Source organism: Hylobates moloch, unplaced genomic scaffold (genome assembly GCF_009828535.3).
Source record: "Hylobates moloch isolate HMO894 unplaced genomic scaffold, HMol_V3 SCAFFOLD_17, whole genome shotgun sequence".
NCBI lineage: Eukaryota > Metazoa > Chordata > Mammalia > Primates > Hylobatidae > Hylobates > Hylobates moloch.
The window spans coordinates 37,241,785-37,263,188 of record NW_026652292.1 but is presented as its reverse complement, the minus strand read 5'-3'; the positions used below and the strand labels follow the sequence as shown (position 1 = coordinate 37,263,188).

The window sequence follows — 21,404 nt, the reverse complement described above, 5'->3', positions numbered from 1 at the left end:
GGATTACAGGCTTGAGCCACCGCGCCCGGCCGATCTTACCTCTTTCTTTACAAAAACTCCCATCTTCAGAGACCTCTTAAACTGCTGGCTAACAAATCTACAAACTTATTAACTTTTCTTTCCTTCTTTTTCTCCATAGGTGTCCCTCCCCTTGTCTTAGGATAAATTTTCTCTCTCTTCTCTGTATTGCATTCTCTCTGACCTCTTCAAAGGGTGGATTAGATGGGTTGATTGTTCCCTCTCCTACAGCTTCCATTTTTCTTGCTCTACTGGCTCCTTTCTATCAAAACATACATGTTCTAACACAACCAACTAAAATAAGAAAGGCTTTACCTGTTACTATATATTCCTTCTTTCCTACTTTCCCATCTCACCACCTTAAATGAGTTGACTATAATTAATTATCTTAGATTCCTCACCTCCCATTCAGTCTTCCGCCTACAATGTTCTGACTTTCAACAATGCTGCTGGCACTTTCCTTATTTCACCAGACAGTGAACACTCCTCTCAACTTAATTCGGCACTGTTTACCACGCTCTCCTACTGGAAATACTCTCTTCTGTTGGCTTTCTAGTTTTCTTTTTTTCTCTCTGGCTGTTCCTTCTAAGACTCCTTTACACATCTCCTTCTATTACTCCTCTATGCTAATTCCAAGAATAACACCCCGTTCTCTACTCTGTGGCTTCAATTACCATTCCTATACTAATAATCACCAAATGTCTATTTCCAGCTCAAACACTTTCTCCTGAGCACTTGGACATACTTTAGATACCTAAACTGGATTTGTCTTCTCCCTGCAAGTCGGTCTTTACCCATCTCAGAGGGTTGTATTTTCATCTGGCCATTGGTCCAAATCAGAAACCCATTCATATCCCAGACTGCTCACTCTCCATCATACCCGGCATTCAGCCACTCACCAAGTTTTCTCAGGCCGCTATTATGTCCCTCAGGGATTATTACAACGGTTTTCTAACCAAGGTTCTTTCCCCCAGTTGGCCACCCTCCAATCTATTCTCCACTGTTCATAAGAGTAGCAACCCTTCTTAAACTCTCTAATGACTCTTCTTTTTAATCCAAACTCCTTAACTAACCAGAAAAAAGTCTTTTTTATTTACTTTCCCGATCACTCATAACCTCATTTCTTACAACTCTTCACACTTCACTCTGTAATCCAGCCAGTTTGAACTTCATTCAGTTATTCAAAAGTGCTCCTCGGGCCAGGGTCAGTGGCTCACACTTGTAATCCCAGCACTTTGGGAGGCTGAGGCAGGTGGATCACTTGAGGACAGGAGCTCGAGACCAGCCTGACCGACATGGCGAAACCCTGTATCTACTAAAAATACAAAAATTAGCCAGGCATGGTGGCACATGCCTGTAATCCCAGCTACTCGGGAGGCTGAGGCATGAGAATCGCTTGAACACAAGAGGCAGAGGTTGCAGTGAGCCGAGATCACACAACTGCACTCCAGCCTGGGCAAATGGGTGAATGAGACTCCCTCTCAAAAAAAAAAAAAAAAGAAGTGTTCTTCTTGCGCTCTCGTTTTTTCATTTTCTCTCTCTCTCCCACTCCCACCCACATATAGAATGAGACACGATATACATATAGATAGAGATAGAGATATTCACTGTATATACATACATATATATACTATATAAAATGCTTGTAAGTATAGTGTCTGCTAAGAGGGGGTTTGGAGCCAGACTTCTAAAGTTCAAATCCCACCTTTGTCATCTACTATGCTGTGGATAAGCTATTTAGCTTTTTTGCCTCTGTTTTCTCATTTGTAAAACGAGATGCCAGTACCTACCTCCTTAATTATTATAAGGAAAATAGATCCATGTAAAGCTCTTGGAACAGTGCTTAGTATATAAAGGGTTCTTATATGTGAGATATTTTTAAACATCATTTAAATTACTCCTAGCTAACAAGGTAGATTTAGAAATCTCAGGTATCTAGTCCTCATACCAATAGAGGAAGCAAAGGCTTACATAATGTAGCATTCATTAAAATTGCCTTTACAATTTGTTTTTGTTTTTCATTTGATATGCATTTAGGATTTCTCTTCAAAATATGTAATGAAGTTTATTCAAGACCAAACATAGAAGAAGCCATGAAGTTTCTCCACCTTGATCATAATTCACTCCCTTCTGCAATTCATCACACACTGAGAATAAACACAACAGTCTTCTGCCATCTCTCAGGCTGAACTAGGCAGAGGGGCACCTTCCCAAGCCACAAATGCCTTCCTTGTTGTATAAAAAGTATAAGTATAAGTATAAGAGAATGTGCACAGCATCAAAGTTAAGTAGCTTACTCGACAAGAAATTGGGTTTGCCCTGGATAAACCACGATGCTAGAAACCGAAACAGGGATTATAAGAGAGACTGTCCGATTCTGTTTTATGTTTATTACTAATATTTATGTTCCAATAAGCCAAAAGTCACTTTCCACCTCAAAGTGAGCTGAATACCCAGTGGGCCCAAGATGAATTTATTTGAACCATGGAGGACATTCACCACCTCCGCGTCCACACCTGGGTTTAGCATTTGCATGGCTGACTCACTGCCTGTTGCTTCCACTTCACTTCCCTCAGACGGGCTCCTCAAAACATCTCTGTTCCTCACTTTATAGCAGGCTATAATTTCCCTCGACTCTGACAAACACCTTCACATTCGGTGATGGGGAAGGCATTTCAGATGTCAATCTAAAGACCAAGCCCTGCTGAGGAAAATGAATGTCAGGATCACGTTGTTAATAAATTATCCCTCTTCTTCAAAAATGCAGACTTCCTGCCTGTCTACCTTCCAACAAAGTCAGAAACGCTCTTTCTTATTATTTTCTCTGCTCTGTAACTTTCTAAATTTGACCCTTTCAAAAATATACATGCAAGTCTCCACATTATAATTATGAAAGAATTAGGAACATATTCTCTAAGGTATAGAGGGAGAAAAAAATTATCTGTATATGCCTGTCTTACATTCTCCTTTCTGGCCAAAGGTTAAATTGTAATATGTGTTATTCACCATGTTGAATTTAGAATTGAAAAAGAAATTAAATGAAACACATGGGGAGAGTTAAATGTAATGGAAAAATAAAAGGCTGTGAAATCTGACAGACCAGATCTAAGCTCTACTACTTTTTAATTTGGTGAGTTTGAGTATGTCAGCTGAAGTCCTCTTGAGCCTCAATTTCTACATATATAAAATAGTAAAATATTGCTTACTTTCCAAAGCTGCTGTGAGAATTAAACCTATGCTAATCACCTAAAATAGTGTAGATGCCACAGTAGGTATTCAAAAACTGGTAGCTACAATTATTTTTCACATCTGTTTTACTTCTCATTTATATTACTCAACAACTCTTAAATGCAACTAACTTATTCTATGGTAAATTGGAAGATGGTATGTTTGCTATTTATAATCAAAGCTGCTTTCTGGAGAAGGTTAATTTGGGTAAGCAAAAGGCCCTTTTGTCTGAACATTTCAGTAGTTTGGGTTTACAAATTTAGAAGTAATCAATATTAAAAGCTGAATTAGACATTTTTGGAGTTTGGGGACAAAGGGAGGAAAAGGAGTGAGAGAGGGGATCTTGAAAGACAAGAGCAAGAAAGAAGCTAACACCCAATGAGACAGGAAATTTCATTGTGTTGAGGCTGTGGAAGACTGTTTTAAGATAGAAGATGCCAACTGCTATTGCTTCAACATGTTTGCATTACTGCAACAGAAAATCTCTCCTCTATCTTCCTTCTAAATCTTCCGTAAAGTTTCCTAAAGCCGTAACTGTTTTGCATGAGTACGTTTTGCATTGATCAAAACCTACTCATGGGTGAGTTTAGATGTGTATGACAGAAATAGCTTTTGAGAAAGAGAAGCCTGGAGCCAGAGGAGATCTGAGATCATAAGCAAAATTAAAAAGTTAAGCAATAGCAATGTTGGCAAGAATGTGAAGTGGAGGCCACTCATCCCCGCTGCTGGGGTATGAAATGATCTAGCCATTTTGGATACTTTACCTAGTAAAATTTAGTACATACATATCCTATGAGGTAGCAATTTGAGCTCCAGGTGTATGCCCTGGAGAAGCTCTAGTTCATTTGTATGGGACTCAGGCACAAGAATGTTCAAGGCATTTTCATAAGAAAAAATTGGAAACAGCAATAAAAATGCCACCTGCAACAGCATGAGTAAATCTCAAATCCATAACTTTTAGTGAAAAAAGTAACAGAAGAATAGATATGATTCTATTTATACAAACGGAAAAAATAGGCAAAACTAAATCACAAATTTATATTTAGGGACAAAGGTATATAAAGAATAAGTATTTATAGAAAAAACAAGAATAATTAATACAAAATATAAGATAGTGGTTGCCTGAGGAGTGAGAAGGATGTGATCAGAGAGGGGCGTAGAGGAGCCTTTAAGTCACTGGCGATATTCTATTTCTTAAGGCAGATGGTGGGCATATAAGCACAGTTTTCTTCAAATTACACATATATGTTATCCACACTCTTTTGTATATATGAAATAGTTCACAATTTTAAAATAAAAGCATTTTAAGTGAGCTGACACTGTAGCAGTGTCAGGAGACTATCATTACCAGTCATGGACGGGGCCTTAAGTTTTAATGCCTGTCCCGGCACAGACAATAAGGTCTTGGGCCCATATAGAACATGAAGTTGCAAATGAGGTGTAAGGATATGTCAGCTTGAATGACACATGTTAAAAGTATCATTGCCCTGTACCCCAAATCAAAAACACTGTGTATACTTTTTAAGTCAACATAAAACATTTATAAAAATTGACCACACGTTAGGCCATAAGTAAATTCTCAACAAATACCTAAAAGTCAATATCATATAAATAATGCTCTCTGACAATTCCAGATTAGAAATCAATAACGTCGTAAGTACCTGGAATGTATAGGAGAGGACATTTCCACTCAGCCTGTAGAAATCTTTTCCATCTCCACTAAACACCTTTCTACATTGACCACCAAAACTTTTGGTATTGATGACTCTGTTCCTAAACTGGCCAGTGAGTTCATTGTAACTGTTAAAAGGAGGAGGAGGAGAAGGAGGAAATAAAAAGTCATTAAAAACCAGAAATAGCACTTGGTGGGAAAAAAAATTTATTGGAGAACTCTAGAAATTCTTAAAATGCATTACAGATAAACACTTCTTTGAGAGAGCTCAGATGAAGAGCTCAGCATCCTAATGCACACCATACATTATCCAGCTTCTCCTGCTTGGTATAATCGCTAAAACTAATGGCTTGGAAAATCCAACATTCTTTCCGTCTAAGAACATATTTGGGAGACACATGGCTCTTTTGTATCTATGGCAACAGCTGGTTTTGAATTGAATCTGTAGATAAAACCAATACAATTAAGGTTACTCTTGACGAGAGAGAGCTCTCTATAATAAATTTTAACTAATTGCCTCTTAGCATGCTGAATGGTGTACACTTTCAAATAATTTTACCCTATTTCTCTGTTAATAAATTTTAAAATATTTCGGAAAAATTACTTCTTTCACTCTAAAATAGGTTATTTTTAGGTCTTGAAACCTTAACAAGTCATATGACCCTTAAAAATTCTTCAGAATTCTCTTTGATAAGGTAAACACAGTATTTTCCAACCTTCACTTGGAAACGAAGTTTCTTGGCTAGTTTAGACAATTGCTCTTCGGCCTGGATATTACAACACACTTGCTTCTGTCTCTCTTCTCATCCTGTTCTCATTCTATTGTCTCTTCATTCTCTTGAATAGCCCCACATTATTGAATTAGTCTTTTTTCTCTCTCTCTCCCTCCCTTCCAACCCCCATGAAGTGGCCAACTGTCCAGGTTTCCCTGGGCCTGAGGGGTTTCTTGGAATTAGAATTTCAGTGCTAAAACTAGGACCATCCCAGGACAAGGGGTCACTCTGCATCTCACCACATGTGTCTACAGGTATACATGTGTGAACAAAAATACTGTCTCAGGATGTGGCAAAGAGCTCTGAGCCAACGAAGAGTCTTGCCTATTAGGAGACTTGTTCGTAGACTTACCAAACTATAAAATAAAACAAAATTTAAAACTACAATTCACTGATGTACTCAGGAGGCTGCCCAGCACCTTACCCATTTCCAGTAAGTTCTATGTTAGGAGGAGGTTTATCGATATCACAGGAAGGTCTCCTTTCTGAGTCCTCACATCTGTCTTCATCAGCACTGTCTTCATCACAGTCAGAATCCCCATTGCAAACCAACGATTTGCTGATACACTGACCTGAACATAAGAAAAATCCACATGCAAATGTAAAAGAGGGAAGAAGAGAAACACTACCCAGGACCAAAAAGGGTTTGCCTGCCACCTGCAACACTGCACTGATACGCCAATATAAATGGGAGATAAATCCTCAAAGTGTCTCGGAAAAGACTAGGGAGTATTTTGTCTCCATTTTGTGGCACATGGAAATGGTTCTTAACTCAATTAGACACAAAATTGAAAATAGGATCTGAATTCAGAATTTCAGGATCTCATGCATAATCATCAAGCAGCTTGTCTAAATTATATAATTCCAAATACTTGGAAAATAGACTGACTTCCTGCCCTTCAACTTTCACTTTTTTTCTGTCATTCTAAGATGACAAAGTTGAGCTTTTTTTTGGTAATTTAAATTTGTAAGCTTTAAGAGCAGGACAATTTTATCAAAAGGTTAAAATTCAACATTTCTATAGCACAATAGGGGCTGGGATTCAAATATGAATAAAAATGGCCTTTGCCAGACTTTTCATATACCTTACAATCTAATAGGAAATACTACAAAGACACAGATCATTAATTGCTATGATAGCCATAAATCTAGAGTACCAAGGAAGCACTGGAGAGTACCAGATGATCTAGTTCCTGCCTATCTCCCCAGCATCATCTCCAGCCATTCTCCCACTAGCTTCTTATACCCTAGTTATACCAGACTAACTGCATGAATAAAAGGCCAAGCTTTCTGTCATCTCCAATGATCTTGCACTTAGTTAGTTCTCTCTGCCTAGAAGGGTTTTCTCTACCTATCTCTTACTTGTCCTTCAAGAATCAAATTAAACATTATCTCCTCTTGAAAGCCATCACTGCCTCACAGGCTCTTATGCATGTTCTTCCTCTATGTCCTCATAGGATGTTTGGTGCGCAGCTGTCCTTATAGGACATGTACCCAGCTATACTGCCACTCAATCCAATGTAGCAAACATTTGTTGAGAACGTGTTATGTACCAGGGACTCCAGAAGCCAACATGTAAGAAATATAATTCATGTCTTCAAGGAGTTCACAGTTCACCAAGAGAGACATTCAGGCCAACGAATAATCCAAATGACAGATGGCACAATATGCATAAAGAACATATGGAAGTGATTGGTTAATTACTTCTATCAGTTGGGAATTTAGGGCAGGCTTCCTGAAGGAGTTGTTATCTAATTTGGATTCTGAACGTAAAATAAGCATTCGACAGGTATCACTGAGGAGCACTTCTAACACAGGGATTATTTATGTACTATTCTGCCCATAAAACTTTAATATTTGTGAGGGAAGAGGCATGTGTTTCACTTGTATATACAACCCTCACCACTATTTGAAACAAGAATCATAAATGTTTACTAAATGTTGTTACATTAATCTGACTGCATAAATGCAACATAGAGTATTGGTCAAATAATATTCAATGCCAAAACTATGTTTCGATCACCCCACGCATAGGAGAGAGCTGTATTGCTTGTTAATCAGCTCATTAGGGTTGCTTTTCCTGTAGATATAATAATTTAGGCAGTAACATTGTTTTCGTCTAATCTCAATATATGTACAAGACTCACTCTGCGTCTTTACTCAAAATACACTGTCAAGAACTATTTGGGTCTGTCAGTAACCAGAGTTCCATTCAAAGAGACAAAGAGCATTCCTATGATTACCAGATGCATCCCCTTGGATTTGAAAAAATGATAGCTGAGTGTGTGATTAACATACCAACAAAAATCCTGATGATATTTGGGGGAATTAACTTTAGGCCAATATAATAAATTCAGTAAAATTTAACAAATATATAACAAGCAAGTTCACCAAATAACATTTGAATTTACAATCTGCATGCTGAGCCTATGGAAAACAAATTACCTGAAAAGCACCTGAAACGCTCTCCACATCCCGCCTCTGTTGGACATCCTCTTGTAGGTTCACAGGACTGTGTTTCAAAAGCATTTCCAACACAAGGTTGGCCCCCATACTGCCCATACACGGCAACTGACCGCCTGCGAGTCTAAACACAAAGCAGGCAGTGGTTTGTTTGTTTGTTTGTTTTCAAAGAAATCTCTAGTTTCCTTTATCTGAGTAACAAAATCTGAGAGAAAGTAATACAATTAGACAAACAATGTCTGGAAAATTGTTCTGGTGTTCTACAGAAATAAAACCTCAAAATCAATGAATCCACAGACCTACTTGTCCTTGAGTTCAGCAACATTTCAGCTATTATTTATAGAGAGCTCCCAAGCATATATTGACTTTCAGGATTAAATGCAAAAAAAAAAAAATGATGTTAGTGAATCTTTAAGAAAGTAACCTGATTGCAGTGAGCCGAGATCACGCCACTGCACTCCAGCCTGGGCAATAAAGTGAGACACTGTCTCAAAAAAAAAAAAAAAAAAAAAGAAAGCAACCTCAGTAAAGCTTAGAGGGTAGACACATAAGCAGATAGATTAGAGCATAGAATGATTAATATATTTACCAAATCTGTGTTCCAAGACCTCATTGAGAAAGTGAAATGACTTTTTCTGGAGAGAGGATAAGGTACTGGGAAAGGGGTTAAGACGAAGCAGAGTTAGGGAAACCTTCAGAAGAGTGATGGCGATTCCTTTCAGCTAAACTGTAAGCCTTCTTCAGGAAGAAAGGCAAGCAAAAACAATTCAGAGAGAGATACATGAATACGGAAGTCAAATTTACAAAACAGAAGCCTAAGTAATCCAAAGGTGAAGCTACACCTACAAAGGAATATGTAAAATATAAACTTCCTGAGGGAAAAGAATATAGGAAAACTGAAGAAATTATCAAACTAAATGAGAAATTTACAATTAATTCCTACTAAAGTTTATTGAATCCTCATTCACTACGAACACATGTATCTAACATTTAAACAAAATGAAAGATCTACCCCTGGCAATCAGTGAGCATCTTCCAGGCCTCTTCCTGTACTCACCTCTTCTCCATTAAAAAACAAAACAAAACAAAATGGAACCAAAATTGAGCGTCCTGAGGATTTAAACCTTGAGTGAAGATCAACAGGGAAGAATTGCTGTACATATCAATGTTGAACTTATTCATCCATCCTCAGTTGGGTTAGAAGTGGGAATTCCTTGGCATGAGGGGTCACAGTGGCATAATTTGAACTCTGAGCAGGTACGCACCAGCCTGAGCATGGCTCTGGTGCCTTTCATTGCATTTAAGCAAAGGAGCCACAAAGGAATATGAGTGGGGAACGGAAGTCGGTAAGGTTTCCTGATACCATTTTTAGTCCCTTTGTAAGTGATGAAGATGTTGCTCATGTGTGACTTAACAGTGTCCTTTTGTGAAGTTCCAGAGCCCAGATGGTGTTGTTTGCATAAGAAAGTGTTTTTCTTCTCCGTATTACCAGGGAGCCCTTGATGGCAGCCACTCTCCACGGTCTCATTCTCACCTGTCAAAGTCTGACCCTACAACCCCTTTCTCATTTTCACTTGTCTCTTTCTGAATGAAAATTTTGTTTTTATAATCTAGGATGTATCCACTGCATAATGACCTTCACTCAAAGAAAAAAATTGCCTGTATAAAAAACAACCTCTATCTCTCTGCTTCTATTTAGTGTTCTTTCTTCTTTCTAAATGATAAAAATATTTAACGTGTTTGATGTTTCTTTGACCTTTGCTTGTTATTCATGTACCTGTTTGCCTGTAATCAGAGCTATTATTTATTATACTTGCTAGAAGCCAAATTCTTTATTCGTGTAATTTGTTTTGAAAATACCGCTCATGTGGGTACTAAATAAATACCTGATCTTAATGATGATGCTTCAAAATAATAATTATCTTCTATGGTATGATTCTGTTATTTTAATAATTAAAAGTGATTTTTAAATATATATTTTTACCCAAACTGGACTATTTCTAGAATATTTAACTTTTGAAATGTTCAGAAACTTTAAGATAAACATTTTATTTCTAGGACTATCCTCAGAAAATTATGGGAAAAGAGGACGGATATCTACATTCAAAAATGTTTATTAAAGTTTTCTTTATAACAAAAATGGAAACAACTTAAATATCAAACAATAAAAAAGTGGAAAAATAAGAAGGCTATATTCATATCATGGAACATAATACTGCTGTTATAAATTATTTTGCTGATAGTATAATGTTAGATTAAAATAGAATACAAAACTATGATAAGGCCAGGCGCGGTGGCTCACGCTTGTAATCCCAGCACTTTGGGAGGCCGAGGCGGGCGGATCACGAGGTCAGGATATCAAGACCATGGTGAAACCCCGTCTCTACTAAAAATACAAAAAAATTAGCCGGGCGTGGTGGCGGGCGCCTGTAGTCCCAGCTACTCGGAGAGGCTGAGGCAGGAGAATGGCGTGAACCCGGGAGGCGGAGCTTGCAGTGAGCCGAGACTGCGCCACTGCACTCCAGCCTGGGCGACAGAGCGACACTCTGTCTCAAAAAAAAAAAAAAAACTATGATAAAATAATCTCTTTTTTTTAATTATAAGCACACACAGAGAAAAAGTAGAGCTGAGGGAATAAATACCAAATGCTGTTATATAATTTGTTTCTTCTAAATGGTGGAATTGGCCAGGTGCAGTGGCTCACACCTGTAATCCCAGCACTTTGGGAGGCCGAGGCGGGTGGATCACGAGGTCAAGAGATTGAGACCATCCTGGCCAAGATGGTGAAACCTCGTCTCTACTAAAAATACAAAAAATTTGCCAGGTGTAGTGGCACGTGCCTGTAGTCCCAGCTACTTGGGAGGCTGAGGCAGGAGAATCACTTGAACCCAGGAGGCAGAGGCTACAGTGAGCTGAGATCGTGCCACTGCACTCCAGCCTGGCAACAGAGTGGGACTCCGACTCAAAAAAAAAAAAAAAAAAGAAAAAGAAAAACGTAGAATTGTGAATAATGCTTTATTTCTTTATAACTTTCTGTATTTTCTCCAGTGAACATTTTATAATAGGGAATACAAACATTTTTAGAAGCTTTTTATAACATCCAGATTAAGACCAACATTGTATTTGTATTACTTAGCAATTAAACTTTAAGACATTTTGCAAAATTTTTTTTCATGGTTGTTTGCAATTTGTAAAGTAAAATCAAGCAGCCATTTTGCTATTTGCAAGTGTTTGAGATGAGAAGAAAAGTTGAACTCAGTGAATATAAAACATTTTAAATTATCTAAAAATTTCATTCTATGTTATTCCTATTTCTCTCATAGTTAAAGAGTTAGTAAATTGCCTTGAACTTTTAGCCTATATACATTTCTAGCTCCAAGATAAGATCTAGAAAAATGAATATACAAGTTACTTTATTACAATATTACAAGTTACTTTATTACAATATTAATTATTAAACAAGTCATACTTTTCTCCCCTCAAAATTACTAACAGTTTTCAAGAAACATTGACACTATTTAATGAACATTGAAAAGCTAATACCATTTTGGCCATGCCTAAGTATTTCTGCAATAAATAATCAAATACAAAGTTTTGCATGGTCCTACCTGAGTCTTGGTACAGCCATTGCATTCTGACCAAGGGGCATAGGAGTCCCACTGGCAGTTGACTGGAGAGGAGGCCCTGCCACAGTGTCAAATTGTCCATCATAAAGCAGGTAGAAAGATACACAAGGGAACACAAAGAATAGTGAAAACAGTCAAAAATAGTTAAATGTTGCCTCAAATATTTTTTCCTAAGAGACACTAAAAGTATCCTAAAATGTATAAAAATGGAGGGAGCCCCACTTTCCTAGAGATTAACACTTAATAAACACCTATTATGCTGGCACAGTGGCTCAAACCTGTAATCCTAGCACTTTGGGAGGCTGAGACAGGCAGATCACCTGAGGTCAGGAGTTTGAGACCAGGCTGGCCTACATGGTGAAACTCCGTTTCTACTAAAAATACAAAAAAATTAGCCAGGCAGGGTGGCACGTGCCTGTAATGTCAGCTACCCGGGAGGCTGAGGCAGGAGAATCACTGGAACCCAGGAGATGGAGGCTGCAGTTACTGGAGATTGCACCACTGCACTCCAGCCTGGGTGACAGAGGGCGACTCCATCTCAAAAAAAAAAAGGTCATTGACTATTGACAGAAGGAAGGACAGAGACACAGATGTATAAACAAATAATCATAGTACAATATATCTCATTTGATGGATTTCAGAACAGAAATGCATTCAATATAATGTGTTATGGGAATATAGATAAGGGAGAGTTTGAGTTAAGAGGGTAGGTGAAAACATATGTAAATATGTTTTATGGCCTTTGAAGGGAGGAAGGTTTTACGGCCTTTGAGGGGATTCTGAATGATGAGTTGAAAAGTTATCCAGAAACACTTAACTGAGAGACAAGAAACTATAAACAGTCCCCATGAGAAGTGGAAAACTAAAAATTGGCAGAGGCCGAATGGACAGGAATTTATTTAAATGCATCCCCTGTTCATTTAGGCCACTTTTCAAGCACACAACCAAGGAGGGCAATCTGAGCTTAAACAGCTCCACTAAAATACAGTACATGTGAAAATGGAGAGTTGACTCTCATATAATGCTCACATTCTGGCTGTGTCATATGGAAAAGACTACCTGAGTCAGCTTTAAGAGACTAAGGAAGCCTTGCCTAAAATGATGCTCTACGAAGGATAAAAGAACTAGTATTCCTGATTTCTGGATTCCCAGCACGTTCCTTGGCTGGGCGATATCTTGAGTCAAGATGATTCTTGCATGTCTTAAGAGGGTCAGGTTACTCTGAAAGTAATGACTCTCATTCTGTAGTGTGTGCCTCGGCTGCTTTTACATGGCCAATCTTGCCAACCTGTGGTTTTTGTATGGTACCAAAGATCAAAATACCTGAATACTTTGGACCCTTGAACAATCTGAACTTACTGTTATTTGTCTAGCCTCTGTCCTGGGGAAACGCAGAGGGCTTCCCCAAACATGGAGGCTTAGGAGAGGAAGTTTGCTTGACCTTCCTGCTGTGCTCCCACATCACCCTGAGCAGGCTTCTGTCAGAGTCCTTAGCACATTCATACTGCAATGAACTGGCTCAAGATACGAATCACCCAGCATGCTCCCAGTGCCTTCTTTCTCCTTGTGGTATCCCCAGTACCTAGCACAGCCCCGACACATTTTCTGATAGTTCCATAAAGTGAACTGACCTGGCTCTGTCTCGCCAATCTGACACAGTGAGAACATAACAAAGCCTTGGATAAACGATGCTGGCTTTTTTCCAGGCCTGAAGAACTGGTAAGACTATGTTCTTAAAAAACTCTCATCCTTTAAAATCCAGAGGATGTTTTGCAAGGATTACATTTAAAGCCCAAATATTGCTCTAAGATATATAAGTCCACTGTGATTATCTGCATTACCGATAAAACCACGGCACTGAGACAAAAAACTTATACTTTTAGTCTTCAATTTTACAAGGAGAAAAATTAAGTAAAAGAACAATAATTAAAAACACACACTTTTGTTATCATTGTCTTTTATAAAAATATGGAAAGAGATAGTATGTTGGAGGGATCCACAGATTCAAAGTGCAATGTCAACATTAGACTAAAGAATTTCTAAAACGGTTTTTAAATTTAATGATTTTTACACACAACCCAAAAAGTCCTCACCTTGAAAAAATTTGGAACTCTCCTATAAATCCCACCAAAATGAATAAGCTTATCACCTGGAGAAGAAAAACAATAAAGTATTATTTTAGCTTGCATTTCTTTTTATAACTATAAATTGACATTTATAATTGTATAAATTTATGGGGTACAAAGTGATGTTATAATTTCTAAATACAATGTGAAATAATTTAATCAAGCCAGTTAACATATCTATCACCTAAAATATTTAACATTTTTTGTGGCAGAGATATTTGAAATTTACTCTTGGCAATTTTGAAATCTATGATACCCCGGCCGGGCGCGGTGGCTCACGCTTGTAATCCCAGCACTTTGGGAGGCCGAGGCGGGTGGATCACGAGGTCAGGAGATTGAGACCACGGTGAAACCCCGTCTCTACTAAAAATACAAAAAAAAAAAATTAGCCAGGTATGGTGGTGGGCGCCTGCAGTCCCAGCTACTCGGAGAGGCTGAGGCAGGAGAATGGCGTGAACCTGGGAGGCGGAGCTTGCAGTGAGCCGAGATTGCGCCACTGCACTCCAGCCTGGGCGACAGAGCGAGACTCTGTCTCAAAAAAAAAAAAAAAGAAAAAAAGAAAGAAATGTATGATACCCCAATATTAACTATATTCACCACACTGTACAATAGAATTCAATATATATTTCTGCTAACTGAGATTGTGTACACTTTGACCTTTATTTCCCTATTACCCCAGTCTCTGTAACCACCATTCTACTTTGCTTTTACGAGTTCGATTATTTTACATCGTGTAAGTGAGAACACATGCTATTTGTCTTTCTGTCCCTGGTTTATTTAACTTAACATAATGTTTTCCAATTCCATGTATGTTATCATAAATTACAGAACTTCCTCCTTTTTAAGGCTAAATACTATTCCACTGTGTACACACATCACATTTTCTTTATCCATTCATCTGTTGAGGGACACTTAGGTTGATTCTATAACTTGGCTATTGTGAATAGTGCTGCAATGAACATTTACTTTTGTAAATACCCAAAAGTAGGATTGCTAGATCATAGGATAATTTTTTTTAAGTTTTATGAGAAACCTCCATGCAGTTTTCCGTAAGAGCTGTACTAATTTACATTCCTACCAAGTGTACAAGTGTACAGGGATTCCCTTTTTTCCACATCCATACCAATGCTTGTTACCTTTTGTCTTTTTGATAATAGCCATTCTGACAGGTGTGAGATGATAAATCAATGTGACTTTAATTTGCATTTCTCTAATGATTAGCAATGTTGAGCACTTTTTTTATGTATCTGTTGGCCATTTGCATGTCTTCTCTTCAGAAATGTTTACTCAGGTCTCTTGCCCATTTTTTGTTTTTACTTTACTTCCTTCTCCCTTTCCTGGTGTTTTGCCAATTTTTTATTGGGTTTTTTTGTCTTCTTGATATTGAGTTGTTTGAGCTCCATATATATTTTTGATATTAGCTCCTTACTGAATGTATGACTTATAAATATTTTCTCCCATTCTGTAGGTCATCTCTGAAAACTGATAATTGTCTCCTTTGCCATGCAGAAACTTTTTAGTTTGTTGTAATCCCATTTGTCTATTTTTGCATTTGTTGCCTGCACTTTTGGGGTCAGATCCAAAAAATCCCTACCTAGAACAATACAGTTTTTCCCTTAGATTTTTTTCAAGTAATTTTTCAGTTTCTGGTCTTATGCTTAAGGCTTCATCGCATTCTGAGTTGATTTTTATATATGATGCTAGACTAGGGTCCAATTTAATTCTTTTGCCTGAGGATATCCAGTTTTCCCAATACCATTTATTAAAGAGACTATCCTTTCCCCATTGTGTATTCTTGGCACCTTTGCAAAAACAATCAATTGACCATATATGTGGGGTGCATTTCTGGGCTCTGTATTCTGTTCCACTGGTTGATGGGTCTATTGTTTTGCCAGGATCATGATGTTTTCATTACTGTAGCTTTGTAGTATAGTTTAAAATCAGGCAGAGTAATACCTCCAGCTTTGTTCTTTTTGCCCATGATTGCCTTAGCCATTTGGGGTTTTTTGTGATTCCATATGAACTTTAAGATATTTTTTCTATTTCTTTGAAAAATGATGTTAGAATTTTGATAAAGATTGCATGAAAACTCTAGATCACTGTGGTAGTATGGACATTTTAGCAATATTTTCTTCCAATCCATGAACAAGGGATATCTTTCCATTTCTTTATGTCTTCTTCAATTTCTCATCAATGTTTCATAATTTGCAATGTACAGGTCTTTAACTTTCTTGGTTAAATTTATTCCTAAATATTTTTGTAGTTATTGAAAATGGGATTGTTTTCTTAATGTCCTTCTCATATAGTTTGTTGTTAGTTTATAGAAATGTAGTTTTTAGTGTTTATTTTATATTCTACAATTTTACTGTATTCATTTATTAGTTCTAACAGTTTTCTGGTGGAGTCTGTAGGGTTTTCTACATACAAGATTGTGTCACCAGAAAACATAGGCATTTTCACTTCTTCCCTTTCTATTTTGATGCCTTTTATTTCTTTTTCTTGCCTAATTGCTCTGGCAAGAATTTCCAATACTATGTTGAATAAAAGTGGCAAAAGTGGGCATTTTTGTCTTGATCCAGAGCTTAAATAAAAGGCTTTCAATTTTTCACTGCTGGGTATAATGTTAGCTGTGGGCTTCTCATATATGGCATTTATTGTGTCAAGGTACTTTTCTTCTGTACCTAACTTGGTGAGAGTCTTTCTTTATCTTGAAATATTGTTGAACTTTGTCAAATGTTTTTCTGCATCTAATGAGATGATCATATAGTTTTTGTCATTCATTCTGTTAATCTCATACAACATATTTATTGATTTGTGTTGAACCACCCTCACATTTCAGGAATAAATCCCATTTGATCATGGTAGATGATCCTTTTAATGTGTTGTTCAGTTTGCAACTATTCTGTTGAGATTTTTGTATCTATGTTCACTATGTTCATCAAGAATGTTGGCATGTAGTTTTCTTTTTTTGTAATGTGCTTCTTTGGCTTTGATATCAGGATAACACTGGCCTTATAAAAACAATTTGAAAGTATTCCCTCCTTTTCAGTTTTTTGGAAGGGTTTGAGAATTATTAGTATTAGCTCTACTTTAAATGTTTGGGTTATCTTTTGCACCCACCATTGCCATGTGACATGCCTGTTCACACTTTGCCTTCTGCCATGAGTAAAGTCTCCCTGCAGGCTTCACCGGAAACTGAGCAAATGTTGATGCCATGCTTGTACAGCCTACAGAACCATGACCCAATTAAACCTCTTTTCTTTATAAATTACCCAGCCTCAGATATTTCTCTATAGCAACACAAAGAACAGGCTAACACAGAAAATTGGTACTGAGAATTGGGGCATTGCTATAAAGATATCTAACAGTGTGAAAGCAGCTTTGGAAATTGCTTCCAAATGAGCAGAGGTTTGAAGAGTTTGGAGGGCTCTAAAGAAGACAGAAAAATGAAAGAAAGCTTGAAATTTCTTACAGACTGGTTAAATGATTGCGACCAAAATGCTGATAGTGATAGGCACAGTGAAGTCCAGGCTGATGAAGTCTCAGATGGAAATGAGAAACTTATTGGGAATTAGAGCAAAAGTCACCTGGTTTTGTCTTAGCAAAGAACTTGGCTGCATTCTGTTTATGCCCTAAGGATCTGTAGAAGTTTGAACTTAAGAGTGATAACTTAGGGTATCTAGTAGAACAAACTTCTAAGCAGCAAATTTCAAGATATGGTCTGGCTGCTTCTAACAGCCTACACTCAGATTTAGGAGCAAAGAAATGACTTAAAGTTGGAATTTATACATGAAAGGGAAGCAGAGTATAAAAGTTTGAAAAATCTGCAGCCTGGCCACACAGCAGAGAAAGAAAAAGCATCATCAGGAGAGGAATTCAAGGAGGGCTGTGGAGCAACCACTTGCTAGAGAGATTTGCATGACTAAAAGGAAGCCAAGTGTTAATAGTCAAGACAATGGAGAAAAGGCCTCAAAGGCACTTTAGAGATATTTGAGGCAGCCCCTCCCATCACAGGTCAGGAGGTTTGGGAGGAAAGAATGATTTCTTAGGCCAGGCCCAGGGTCTTGCTGCCCTGCACAGCCTTAAGACACTGCTCCCTGCATGCAGGCCACTCTCCAGCTCCAGCCTTGGCTCAGTGAGCCCCAGATACAGCTTGGGCTGCTGCTTCAGCGAGTGCAAACTGTAAGCCTTGGCAGCTTCCATGTGGTGTTAAGCTCATAGGCATACATAGCGCAAGAGTGAAGGAGGCTTGGCAGCCTCCACCTAGATTTCAGAGGATGTATGAGAAAGCCTGGTTGCCCAGGCAGAAGCAGGCTGTAGGGGTGGAGCCCTCACAGAGAACCTCTACAAGGGCAGTAAAGAGGGGAAATGCAGGGTTGGAACCCCCCGACACAGTCCCCACTGGAGTACTACCTAGTAAATTAGTGGAAAGGGGATCACTGTCCTCCAGACCCCAGAATGGCAGATCCACCAGTAGCTTGCATATTGAGCCTGGAAAATCTTCAGGCACTCACCTCCAACCCATGAGAGAGTGGTGGTGAGAGAGTGGTGGCTGAACCCCACAAAGCCAAAGAAGTAAAGTTTCCCAAGAGGTGGAGTGGAGCCCACCTCTCGCAGCAGTGTGTCCTCGATGTGGAACCTGGAGCCAAAGGAGATCATTTTGAAGCTTTAGGATTTAATGACTGCCCTGCTGTGTTTCAGACTTCCATGGGGCCTGTAGCCTCCTTCTATTAGCTGATTTCTCTTCTTTGGGAAAGGAGAGTTTACCCAATGCCTGTACCCCAATTCTATCTTGGAAGTAAGTAACTTGTTTTGATTTTACAAACTCATAGGTAGAAGAAACTTATTTCCAGATTGGACCTTGTCCTTGAGACTTGCAACTTTTCAGTTAATGCTGGAATGAGTTAAGACTTTGGGTGACTATTTGGCAGGTATCATTGTCTTCTATAGTGTGAGAAGGCCATGAGATTCAGGGGGCCAGGGGTGGAATGGTATAGTTTAGATGTCCCTTTCAAATCTCATGTTGAAATGTAATCCCCATGTTGGAGGTGGGGGCCTGTTGGAAGGGGTGGATTTCTCATAAATGGTTTAGCACCATCCACCATCCCCTCAGTGTCATCCTTGCAATAGTGAGTCTCATTAAGATCTGATTGTTTAAAAGTGCATGACATTTTCCCCTCTCTCTCTCTTTTGTTTTTTTTTTTTTTTTTTTAGACAGAGTCTTGCTCTGTCGCCCAGGCTGGAGTGCAATGGCACAATCTCGGCTCACTGCAACCTCCACCCCCTCAGATGGAAAGTTTCTCATTTCCATCTGAGACTTCATCAGCCTGGACTTCACTGTGCCTATCACTATCAGCATTTTGGTCGCAATCATTTAACCAGTCTGTAAGAAAGTTCAAGTGATTCTCCTGCCTCAGCCTCCTGAGTAGCTATGATTACAGGCACCTGCTACCATGCCTGGCTAAATTTTGTATTTTTAGTAGAGACAGGGTTTCACCATGTTGGCCAGGCTCGTCTTGAACTCCTGACCTCAGATGATCTGCCTGCCTCAGCCTCCCAAAGTGTCGGGATTACAGGCGTGAGCCACCACACCTGGCCCCCTCACTCATTCTTGCTCTCACTATTGCCATGTGACATGTCTGCTTTTGCTTCACCTTCCACCATGAGTAAAATCTCCCTGAAGGCCTCACCAGAAGCTGAGCTGATGTTGATGCCATGTTTATGCAGCCTGCAGAACCACGAGGCAATTAAACCTCTTTTATTTATAAATTACCCAGTCTCAGGTATTTCTTTATAGCAACACAAATAATGGCCTAATACAATTAGTGATATTGAGCATTTTTTCATATACCTGTTAGCCATTTGTATGTCTTCTTTTGAAAAATGTCTATTGAGGGCATTTGCCCATTGTTAATCAGATTAATATTATTATTAATATATGCTACTGAGTTACTTCCCTGTATATTTTGATCTTAATCCCTTGTCAGAGGAATAGCTTGCAAATATTTTCTCTAATTCCATAGATTGTCTCTCTTTACTCTTTTGTTTGCTTTGTAGAAGCTTTTTAGCTTGATATAATCCCATTTGTCCATTTTTACTTTTGTTTTCTGTGTTTTTGAGATCTTACCCCAAAAAATGTTGCCTAGACCATTGGTCTATGCTGTTTCCCTATGTTTTCTTCTAGTTGTTTAATAATTTCACATTTTACATTTAAGTCTAATTCATTTTGAGTTATTTTTGTATATGGAAGAAGATAGGAATCTAGTTTTATTCTTATAAATATGGATGCTCAGTTTTCCCAAAACCATTTCTTAAAGAGATTGTCCTTTCCCCAATGTATGTTCTTCTTTTTTTTTTTTTTTTTTTTGACAAAGTCTCACTCTGTCACCCAGGCTGGAGTGCAGCAGTGTGATCTCGGCTCACTGCAACCTCCACCTCCTGGGTTCAAGCGATTCTCCTGTCTCAGCCTCCTGAGTAGCTGAAATTACAGCCACGTGCCACCACACCCAGCAAAATTTCTGTATTTTTAGTAGAGACAGTGTTTCACCATGTTGGTCAGGCTGGTCTCAAACTCCTAACCTCATGATCCGCCCACCTCAGCCTCCCAAAGTACTGAGATTACAGCTCTGAGCCACTGCGCCCAGCCCCAAGTGTATGTTCTTCTTTTTTTTTGTTCTTTTTTTTCTTTTTCTTTTTCTTTTTTTTTTTTTGAGATGCAGTCTTGCTCTGTCACCCAGGCTGGAGTGCAGTGGCGCAATCTTGGCTCACGGCAAGCTCCGCCTCCTGGGTTCAAGTAATTCTCCTGCCTCAGCCTCCCAAGTAGATGGGACTACAGGCGTGTGCCACCATACCTGGCTAATTTTTGTATTTTTAGTAGAGATGGGGTTTCACTATGTTGGCCAGGCAGGTCTTGAACTCCTGACCTTGTGACCTACCCACCTCGGTCTCCCAAAGTGCTGGGATTACAGGCATGAGCCACTGCGCGTGGCCCCCAATGTATTTTTTTGTTTTTTTGTTTGTTTGTTTGTTTGTTTGTTTTTGAGACAGAGTCTCGCTCTGTCACCCAGGCTGGAGTGCACTGGCATGTTCTCAGCTCACTACAACTTCCACCTCACAGGTTCAAGCCATTTTCCTGCCTCAGTCTCCTGAGTAGCTGGGATTACAGGTGTGCGCCACCACGCCTGGCTGATTTTTGTATTTTTTTTTAGTACACCATGTTGGTCAGGCTGGTCTCAAACTCCTAACCTCGTGATCCGCCCACCTCAGCCTTCCAAAGTGCTGGGATTACAGGCATAAGCCACCACGCCCAGCCCAATGTATGTTCTTACCACTTTTGTCAGAAATGAGTTGGCTGTAAATACATGAATTTATTTCTTGGTTCTCTATCCTGTTCAGCCATCTATGTGTCTGTTTTTAGGACAGTAGTATGCTATTTTTGTTAGCATACTACTTTTTTTTGTATAAACTATTTTTTTTTTAATAAACTACTTTTGTTGTA

At 38.7% G+C, this 21,404-nt stretch overlaps 1 protein-coding gene across 1 annotated transcript in view; it reads right to left on the bottom strand.

Moving 5' to 3' along the window:
* C7 (complement C7) overlaps nucleotides 1–21,404 on the bottom strand; it is an 80,010-nt gene that overhangs the window by 46,546 nt on the left and 12,060 nt on the right. The window contains exons 2-6 of the mRNA XM_032135469.2: nucleotides 13,874–13,929; nucleotides 11,763–11,838; nucleotides 8,137–8,278; nucleotides 6,116–6,263; nucleotides 4,908–5,046 (exon numbers count right to left, since the gene is read on the bottom strand). Coding sequence (XP_031991360.1) covers nucleotides 4,908–5,046; nucleotides 6,116–6,263; nucleotides 8,137–8,278; nucleotides 11,763–11,838; nucleotides 13,874–13,929 — 561 coding nt within the window. The remainder of the gene's footprint in view (nucleotides 1–4,907; nucleotides 5,047–6,115; nucleotides 6,264–8,136; nucleotides 8,279–11,762; nucleotides 11,839–13,873; nucleotides 13,930–21,404) is intronic.